The sequence below is a fragment of the Falco punctatus genome (assembly GCF_963210335.1).
Source record: "Falco punctatus genome assembly, chromosome: 3".
Classification (NCBI taxonomy): domain Eukaryota; kingdom Metazoa; phylum Chordata; class Aves; order Falconiformes; family Falconidae; genus Falco; species Falco punctatus.
This window is the reverse complement of record NC_137582.1, coordinates 117,949,201-117,958,719: the sequence shown is the minus strand read 5'-3', so window position 1 is coordinate 117,958,719 and position 9,519 is coordinate 117,949,201. Positions and strand designations below refer to the sequence as shown.

Below are 9,519 nucleotides of genomic sequence, written 5' to 3'. Positions count from 1 at the left end.
CCTGGAAGATGACTACTAGCAAGAGGTTTTCCTCTGGTGGTGGGTGATGTCTCCTGGCTGGTGAAGCTGATCACCTGGTTCTACCAAATGTTTTATTACTCTCAGTAGCTCCTGTAACTAAAAAAATACCAGGTGGAGAGTAGGTGCATGGTACCGTGTGGACGGTGTTGGTCTCCCGGCCAGACAAGAGCGTTTATCTGCCAACGTGTCTTGCTGTGAGGGGCTCTGAGCCGAGGTGCTGTGCTGGGGCTTGGGCATGGTGTGGGTGGCATGACCCCTGCCCTGTCAGCAGTGCTGGGGCAGCCCTGGGAAATGCAAACACGGTGAAATGGTTTTGCAGTGTTTGCACAAAACCAACCTCTGTCCGGGCCCTGAGCGCACTCCGCTCTGCGGCAGGGATGAAACCCTGCTACCAGAGACGGGAGCTTGGAGGAAGGTGGCTGCTGTGGGTGGGTGTCTCCCTGACTTGCTTAAACACCAAGCCTGCTTGGGGAGCACTGAAGCCATGGGTGGGAGGGTGCTGAGCTGCTGCAATCCTTTGCTCAGGGTTTGGTTGGGATTTTCCTTCCCCCTGCACTTCTAAAAGAGCTGGAGCGTCCCTGGCCTGTTGCTGTTTATCACTCCCTGGCATTCAAGCCGGAGCAGGGAGAAGCCACAAATGATCCTGAGCAGCTCCTCGGCTGCCCTCACTGCGGCTGTCCCAGCAGAGCCGGGGAGCGATGGCTGCCAGGAGTAAAAATAGCATCCCTGCAAGGCCCGGCAGCCTGCGAGGCGGCTGCCCTGGGTCAGCGCTGCTGCGTGCTGCCGCTGGTGCCTGGTGCCTGGGAAACCGTTCCTCCTCTTCATGATTTATTGGTATTAAAATATTTCCACTTGAATTACAGTAATGTCAGTGTCCCTGTGGCTCCCTTAGCCCCTGGCTCGTGGCAAGCTAGGGCTGTCTTCCCTGAGAGCCTGGGCACACGCTGCATGGCGAGCGGTGCTGGCAGCGACGCAGGCCTGGGCAGTGCGGGGAGGGCAGCAGCCACTGGCAGCAATGCCCGGCTCAGCTGCGTGGCTAACCAATCTGCTACCTGGCTACCCAGCCCTGCTGCGTGGCTAACCAATCTGCCGCCTGGCTAACAGCCCGGCTGCGTGGCTAACCAATCTGCCGCCTGGCTACCCGGCTCAGCTGCCTGGCTAACCAATCTGCCACCTGGCTAACAGCCCGGCTGCCCCGCTGTGCTGCCGGGCTACCCAGCCCGCTGTGTGGCTAACCCCAGCCGCTGGCAACCTGCCTGTGCCGCTGCCTGCACCCGGTCCCTTTGCGGGTGCTGGCCCAGGGCCCGCTGTGCCCGCACAGTCCCAATGTGGGTCTGGGGGTTTTATCCCACCCCCCCCAGCCCTATTTATTTACTGTCACCCAGCCCAGGTTCGGTGGGAGGGTGGTGCTGGCCGGGGGGATGTGGGCCTCACAGCCCGGGGGCGGTCCGTGCCCCGCGGGGGGGGGTCCGTGCCCCGCGGGGGGGGTCCGTGCCCGGGCCGGAGCCGAGCCCCGTGGCCCCGCCCGCCGCCCCCGCCCGTGCCCGCCATGGCGGCGGCGTTCCGATCGCTGCGCGTCCTGCTGGGGCTGTTCTTCCTGCTGGCGGGCGCCGGGAAGCTCTCGGCCCTGCTCTCGGCCGACCTGCACCGCTACATGGTGGGTGCGGGGGGGGGCTGCGCTGCGCCGGGGGGGGCTGCGCTGCGCGGGGAGCTGCGCGGTGTCGGGGGGGCTCCGCTGCGCAGGGGGCTGCGCGGTGCCGCGGGGCTGAGCTGCGCCGGGGGGGGCTGAGCGATGGGGGGGGGGGGGGGGGGGGCTGCGCGGTGCCAGGGGGGCTGCGCAGTGTGTGGGGGCTGCGCTGTGCCGGGGGGCTGCGCGGTGCGGGGGGCCTGAGCTGCACCGGGGGGGGCTGCGCGGTGCCGGAGGGCTGAGCTGGGGGGAGCACGCAGGGTGGGGTGCTGGGCCACAGCGCTGAGCCCCTGGGGGGGGAATGGGCAGGCTGGGGTGCAGGAACGATCCCTGGGGTGCAGGGCTGAGCCCCCTGGGGGGAATAAGCAGGTTGGCGTGCTGGAATGATCCCCTGGGGGTATGGGGCTGAGCCCCCTGGGGGGAGTGAACAGGTTGAGGTGCTGGGGTACAGGGCTGAGCCCCCTGGATGGGAATGAGCGGGCTGGGGTGTGGGGCTGAACCCCTGGGGGTTCAAGGCTGAGCCCCTCGGCAGGGGTAATGAGCAGGCTGGGGTGCGGGGCTGCTGGGCTGAGCCCCCCTGGGGGCAATGAGCAGGCTGGGGTGCTGGTGTGCAGGATTGAACCCCTTGGGGCACAGGGCTGAGCACAGCAGACCCTGCCGGAGGGGCTGTGCCCCCCACCCCAGGCTCAGGGCTGCTCTGTCCCCTCTGCCCTCCGCAGCAGTCGCAGTTCGTGCGGTACGCCGAGGTGTTCCCCCTGAAGGAGCTGGGGTTCACGCCGGAGCCGGGCTGGTACCTGGAGGTGGTGGGCTGGGTGGAGGCGGTGGCCGGGCTGCTGCTGGCGTTCGGGCCCCAGCTCCTGCAGGAGATCAGCAACTTCATCCTCAGCGTCATCATGATCGGTGAGAGCAAGCGGGAGCCCGTCACCCCATGTGGGGTCCCAGGGGACCCTCGGGCAGGGACCCCTATTCCCCTGTTCTGCTCCTCGCCCAGGTGCCATCTACACACTGCTGGTGCTGCGGGAGCCCCTGGCCATGTGTGCCCCCGCCACCCTCTGCCTCGGTCTCCTCCTGCTGCTCAACATCCGCGGGCACGCGGCCCCCGCCAAGCCCAAGTTCGAGTGACCGGTGCTGGGAAGGACGGATGGCTCGGCTGGTGGGAAGCGATGCCTTTATGATATTTTTGGGGACAGCATCACGTCCTGGGAGGTAACTTGCTGCTGAGGCGGTGTGTCCCCTCCTGCCACTGCTGGGGACCTTGGTGTCGGTTGTCCCTGTGCTGCAGGACCTGGGGCTGGTGCGGTGGGACGGTGGCCGTGGCACCACCGCCGCTCCAGGAGCTCCATCGCTGAACTCGCACAAGGTGTCCAGCTCTTCCCGGCGTTTGGCCATGTCGAGCTGGGGCTGGCTCTGCTCTCCTAGAGGCTCTCATTTTTTGGAATAAAGCTTCTTGTTTTTCATTTTGCCTCCCCTGTTGATTTCTGCCTCCCGCCACGCTGAGGGGATGTCCTGGGCCCCCCTGGAGCAGTGCCTGGAGTCAAGGGCTGGGGACAGGCAGGAGCTGGTGGCAGCTGACACGGAGACAGAGCCAGTGGGGAGAGCCCATGTGGGGCTGGGAGCCCCCCGGCTGGCCAGAGCCACCTAGCAATGTGCCAGGCTGCTTGTACATCGGGGGGGGGGGGGCAACGGCAGCAGCGTGACCCCCCCCCTTCCTCAAAACCTTGTGCCTGGGCAGGCGCGTGGGTTTTTTTGGATCTTGCACCCTGTGGGTGCAGGGCCCTCCGCCACCCCAGATGGGCACAGCCAATGTGATCCACTTGGGATGAACCCCAAGATCACATTTGTACCCGGTGCATCTCCCAGTAGGGCGGCTGTGCTGGTGGGGGGGGAGACTGGCCGTCTTGGGATGAGCAGAGGGGGTACAACACCCCCGTACCCCCAGTGGGACCTGAACCACCTTGGGGGTGGCACCTTTGGTGTCCCAAAGGAGCATCCACAATTTGCAGGGCCACGCCAGGCAGTGAGTCAGATGCTCACAGAGCTGGGGGTGGGGGGGGTGGGGGGGCTGGGGTTGTGCTCCCCCTGATTCGAGCTTTAAGCCAAGAAAAGCACTGAGAGCCGGGAGGAGCAGATTCCTGCTTTGATCCCTTTCAGGGCATCCCCCTTTCCCCCCAGCTGCTGGGTGTGGAAACTTGACCCTCTGCTGCTTTCATCCTGGCGTGGGTGGGAAAAAGGCTCTGGGAAATGGTCCTAGACAGGGCTGGGGGCACGTGGAGGGGGGGGTGGCAGGTCCCCCCCGTGTACCCCCAGCCCCGTCAGCCGGCGCAGGGGGTCTTACCATGGCTCCAGTGAGGAATCCTCCGTTACATACACACGCAGGTGCTCTCCCCGTTCCAGCTGCTGTCCCGCAGGCACTGACCCCCACAGGGGCTTGGGATGGTGGCGGGGGGTGGGGTGGCTGGGGGGATCAGGCAGCTCCTGCCTCCTCCAGCACTTAAAGCCTTCCCCAGCCTGGCTGGATCAGAGAGCGAGGAGCAGCCGGAGGGGACGCAGCCGGTCCAGCCTGACCCGGTGGGGTAAGTAACCAGCTTGGTGTGGGTGAGACGGAGCATCCCCTGGGCCAACAGGGCTGGGGGAAGGGAAGGGGAAGGGGGGGCTCTGAGGGAGCTGGGGGCTCCTTGGGGGTCTGTGCTGGCTCTGCAGAACAACTGGAGCCCACTGGGATGAGCCTTGAGTCCCCCTCATGTCTTCCATGCCTCAGCCTGGTGCTGGGTGCTGCGTGTGCCGAATCCGGCCCTGCCGTGCTGGAAAACACCCGCTGGGTGAGTCAGTGCTGTCAGTGAGGTGTGGGCAGGCAGTGATGGGAGGTGAAATAGATGCAGCCCTGGGACACAGCCATTGCGGCACAACGTGGTTTTCCATGGCCAGGACCGGCAAACCTGCCTGGTGCAGGGCTGGGGGGCATGGGGGGCTGTGGCCCCATGCTCGTACACCCCATGTCCGTGCCCTCTCCGGTGTGTGCTGAGCCGGTGGTGGGTGACATCCCCGCGGGTGGGCTCCGTGGGGGGATTTAGGGTGCTGGGAATGGGCCGGGGCTGGGTGGTCCCAGCAAGCACATGGCTGCGTGGGAGGTGTTAATCCTTGCAGCTGCCAGCTGGAGCCGGCACTGGAGCCAGCACTGGAGCCGGCACAGCACCCCCGGGTGCCTCCGGCAGCGGCTCTGCCCCTTGGCCAGGGCGCAGCTGCGCCTGCCGCTCCCCGGGGCGCCCTGGCTGGACCGCTGACGGCAGCCGCTGGGATCCCTCGCATGGGGGGGACATCGCTGGGGTTGGGCTGGGACGGGATCCCAGAGCCCCTCGCCTCTTGCCGTTGGAGGCTGAGCCCATCTGGCAGACGGTGGCATCCCCACGGGGTGGCTCTGCCTCTGGTCCCGCCAGCTACAGCAGGTGCCAGCCAGAGAGGTCGCCCCGTCCAGGTCAATGTCCCTTCCATGTCCCCCGAGGGCTGTGTCCAGGGCCATGCCACTGACCGTCCCCCCATCTTTGCAGGAGCCCAGGATGAACGGCTCGGCGTCGGGGCCGCTGCTGGCTGAGCACCCCGGCGAGTGCTTGCCCAGCGACCCGCTGCAGTTCGTGCTGGTTCCTGCTGTCTACTGCCTGGTGCTGTGCGTGGGGCTGCCGGGCAACCTGGTGGCCTTGCTGGTCTTCCTGCAGAGCGGCAAGGTGAGGAAGGCCATCCGCATCTACCTCATCAACCTCACGCTGGCCGACATCCTCTTCAACCTCACCCTGCCCCTCTGGATCCCCTACTACCTGGCCGGGGGGGACTGGCTGCTGTCAGAGGCTGCCTGCCGCCTGGCCGGGGCCGCCTACTACCTGGCGACCTACAGTGCCATCACCTTCATGGCGCTCATCAGCTTCAACCGGTACTGCGCAGTGCGGGCGGCACGGCGGGAGCTGCCGCTGACGGGGCGCCGGGGGGCCGCGCTGGCCTGTGCCCTGGCCTGGCTGCTGGGGCTGGGCTGCGCCGTGCCCACCCTGGCCACCCGGCAGACCTTCCCCACCCGCGCCGGGACCACCGCCTGCTTTGAGCAGCATGGCCGGCAGCGGGTGTACGCCTATGCCATGGTGGGCTTCTTCACTGCTGCCTTCCTGGTGGTGCTGGGCACCTATGCCTCCATCGCCCGGGCGCTCTCGGTGCCCACCGCCGCCTCACCGGGCTTCCACCGGCAGCAGGCGCGCGCCATGGTGCTGGGGATGCTGCTGGTCTTCGTGGTCTGCGTGGCCCCCTACCACCTCACGCTGGCCCCCTGGGTGGGCAGCCAGCCCCCCGTGCCACTCTGCAGGCCCCCTGCCACCCTGGACATGCTGCACACACTGAGTGTGGCCCTGCTCAGCCTCAACAGCTGCCTCGACCCCCTCATCTACTGCTTCTCCATCCGGCGCTTCCGTGCTGACCTGGGACGGACCCTGCGCAAGATTGGCCGGTGCGTCCCGCTCTCCCCACCGGCCCCCGCCGTGCCCGTGCCCAGTGCCCGCGCGTCCTCCTTTGCCTCCTCGTAGCAGGGTGGGCGCTGGGGTCCTGCCCCCTGTCTGGCCCAGCACCTCAGTCCCGGTGGGATGGGGTACCTGGCATTAGGCTAAGGATGGGGAGCAGTGTGGGAGAAGCTCTGGCTTCATGCACTCCCCCACCTCCATCTCTGCTCTCTGCGCGTCCCCACGTGCTCTCAGGCCCACGGTTTCTGCTCATGCACAGATCCTGCCCTCTGCATTCACAGGCACTGGGGGGGCTCGCGCAGTGAGGGGGGACTGAGCTGCTGCAGGTGAGGCTGAGCTGTAGTGGGATGCGGTGAGACAGGACAGGGAGGGATGCCCGGGGTTTGCTGTCCCTGCCCGGGGGGGTCTCTGTCCCTTGGAGACACTCGTGATCAAAGACACCCGTGGCATGAGCTGGGCTGCCCGGGGGGGCTGTTCGGGGCACTGCAGCCAGCCCCATCCTGCAGCATTCCCGAGCCTTGTGCCTGCATCCCTCCTGCTCTCAGCCAGGATTAAAAATGAATGAGCCAAAGGCTTCCCCAGTCTCTTTGCTGGCGGGCGCCTGTGCCGCACACCGAGCAGTGCCAGCACTCCTGTACCCTGGGGCACAGCCGGGTACAGGGCAGCCCCCAGCCCCCCAGCCCTGGCCCCCCAGCCCCAGCTCAGCCCTGCTCCAGGGCAGCTCCTGCACAGGGGGGCTGCGGGGCCCTGCTCCCCCCTGCCCCATCCCTGCCCTACCCAGGGGTGGGTGGCCATGGTGGGCACAGCACAGCCCCCAGCCCCGTGCCCGCCGCCCACCTTCCTGGCGGGCCCGGCACGTGGCGGGGGCGGCGGAGCTGGCGCAGGGCCGTGGGCGGCTGCGTGGGTGGAAGATGGTGTTTTCCCAGCTCCGACTCGTTCCTGCCGCTGCCACAGCCTCGCTCCCCGGCGCTGCACGGGTGGGAGCAGTGGGTGCTGCGCAGCCACGCTGGCTCTGGGGGACCGTGGTGGGGACTGGGATCCAGCAGCTGCTCCCCCAGCCAAGGGTCTGGCCCCCCAGCACAGGGATGTTCTCCAAGCACTCTCCAACCCACCAGTCCCTGGGAAGGAAGCATGAGGCATCGGGCAGGAGGAGACGGGCTGCCCGGGGACCACTGGCACAGCCCGGCACTGGGACGGCTGGGTGATGCTCTTCCTGGCGGTGGTGGGTTAGGAAAGGCTGCTCGGCTGCCAGTGGGGAGGCAAAGGTGTGGGGCAAGGCTGGGCCCTGGGGAGACAGGGTCTCCATGTGCCATGGGAATCATGCACCCCGTCACTCAGGCAGCCCGCTGCACGGGACACATGGCGTGGGCTCGCAGGACGCCAGGCTGCCCGTGGCACCCGGGCACTTTGCTCTGGCTCTATGCGGCTGTGCCCATGGGCCAGGCTGGGTGGAGCGGGTCTCCGTGTGCCACAGTGCCGTGTCTTGGCAAAGCCGGGACGTGGCCAAGGCTGGCTCTGCTCCACACCCAGCCCTGGCCCAGCCATCTTTGACCACCCGGTTATTCCCCTTTTGAAGTTTATATTAAATTTTAATCCTTTTATATAACTGCTCAGCGGGGTGGGCAGCCCTCCGCTCCCCCCATGCAGCAGGAGCAGCTGTGCGGGTGGCGATGTGGGGTGCTGCAGGGCCTGGCAAGGGTGGGGGCTGGGGATCCCCTCCCCTCCCAGGGGCAGCAGGATTTTCGGGGGGGGGGGGGGGGCTCTCTGCACGCCAGGGGAGGGGGCAGCCCCAGCTCCAGCTCTGGCTCTGGCTCTGGCAGTGATGGGGGCCGCGGGGCTGCTGAGCAGAGCGCCCTGAGCTGGGGGTGGCTCTGCAGAGCCGCAGCGATGGCAGCAGGGCCTGGGTCTGACCACACGCTCCCTGCAGCGTGCTGCTCTCCTGTTGCCCTGTGCCACCCCGGGAAACACGTGTGTCCTCCAGCCCTGGCCATCCCCCTGGGTGACTGATGGCATGGCCGTGGCTGGGGACAGCCTTGCCTGGTGGCACAGCCAGCTCGGCTAAGGACCGCAGCTCTGGGACGCAAAACGCCTGGACACGCAGCTGCTGAACCCCCCCGCAGGTGCTTGCCTGAGCCGTGTCCCCCCACGCATCGGGCACGGGCTCCCACGTGGCGTGGCTGGGGGCTTCAGCGCCGGCATGGTGCCAGGGCTGGGCACGTGCTGCGGTGTGGCTCCCGCCACCGCACGCAGCGAGGCGTTTAACCAGGTTATTGTTCCGCTGCACTTCTAACCTGCTCGTGCCGTAATTATTACTATTATTATTATTACTATTGCAAATTACATGGTGTGGTGCAAGGGGCTTGGCGGGCTGGCAGCCCCCGGTCTGCTGGCAGCAGGCTGGGCCCCTGGGGGGCTGTGCCTTGCCCGTGAGTGTCCCAGTACCCTGCAGCTCTCCCAGTATCCCACGGCTGTCCCGGTATCCCATGGCTGTCCCAGTACCCTACCCCATGGCTCTCCCAGTACCCCATGGGTATCCCGGTATCCTGTGGCTGTCCCAGTACCCCATGGCTGTCCCAGTACCCCATGGCTAATCTGGTGCCCTGTGGCTGTACTGGTACCCCACAGCTATCCAGGTACCCCATGGCTATCCCAGTACCCCATGGCTATCCCAGTGCCCCATAGCTATTCTGGTACCCCAGAGCTATCCTGGCGCCCCACAGCTATCTTGGTACCCCATATCTATCCCGGTGCCCCACAGCTATCCAGGTACCCCATAGCTATCCCGGTGCCCCACAGCTATCCAGGTACCCCACAGCTATCCCAGTGCCCCACAGCTGTCCAGGTACCCCATAGCTATCCCGGTGCCCCACAGCTATCCAGGTACCCCACAGCTATCCCAGTGCCCCACAGCTGTCCAGGTACCCCATAGCTATCCCAGTGCCCCACAGCTATCCAGGTACCCCATAGCTATCCCAGTGCCCCACAGCTATCTCGGTACCCCATATCTATCCCAGTGCCCCACAGCTATCCGGGTACCCCATAGCTATCCCGGTGCCCCACAGCTGTCCCGGTGCCCCACAGCTATCTCGGTACCCCATAGCTATCCCAGTGCCCCACAGCTATCCGGGTACCCCATAGCTATCCCGGTGCCCCACAGCTATCCCGGTGCCCCATGGCTATCCCAGTACCCCATAGCTATCCCGGTGCCCCACAGCTATCCCGGTACCCCACAGCTATCCCGGTGCCCCATGGCTATCCCAGTACCCCATAGCTATCCCGGTGCCCCACAGCTATCCAGGTACCCCATAGCTATCCCAG

The 9,519-nt window shown here is 66.4% G+C and overlaps 2 protein-coding genes across 2 annotated transcripts; both read left to right on the top strand.

Moving 5' to 3' along the window:
- The first annotated feature begins 1,529 nt into the window (after positions 1-1,529).
- On the top strand, positions 1,530-3,165 carry TMEM35B (transmembrane protein 35B). The gene is made up of 3 exons (XM_080379818.1): positions 1,530-1,678; positions 2,428-2,608; positions 2,700-3,165. Exons 1-3 carry the CDS (start codon positions 1,571-1,573, stop codon positions 2,828-2,830), a joined length of 420 nt encoding a protein of 139 aa, XP_080235944.1. The 5' UTR covers positions 1,530-1,570; the 3' UTR covers positions 2,831-3,165.
- An 88-nt stretch (positions 3,166-3,253) lies between these two features.
- Positions 3,254-6,909, top strand: LOC308060733 (platelet-activating factor receptor-like). The gene is made up of 2 exons (XM_080379816.1): positions 3,254-4,281; positions 5,254-6,909. The coding sequence occupies exon 2, from the start codon at positions 5,263-5,265 to the stop codon at positions 6,265-6,267; it is 1,005 nt and encodes a 334-aa protein (XP_080235942.1). The 5' UTR covers positions 3,254-4,281; positions 5,254-5,262; the 3' UTR covers positions 6,268-6,909.
- Positions 6,910-9,519: the final 2,610 nt, after the last annotated feature.

Coding starts and splice junctions, on each gene's coding strand:
- LOC308060733 (XM_080379816.1), top strand. CDS start 5,263: ATGAACGGCTCGGCGTCGGGGCCGCTGCTGGCTGAGCACCCCGGCGAG.
- TMEM35B (XM_080379818.1), top strand. CDS start 1,571: ATGGCGGCGGCGTTCCGATCGCTGCGCGTCCTGCTGGGGCTGTTCTTC. Junction 1,679..2,427: donor CCGACCTGCACCGCTACATG/GTGGGTGCGGGG, acceptor TGCCCTCCGCAG/CAGTCGCAGTTCGTGCGGTA. Junction 2,609..2,699: donor CCTCAGCGTCATCATGATCG/GTGAGAGCAAGC, acceptor CTCCTCGCCCAG/GTGCCATCTACACACTGCTG.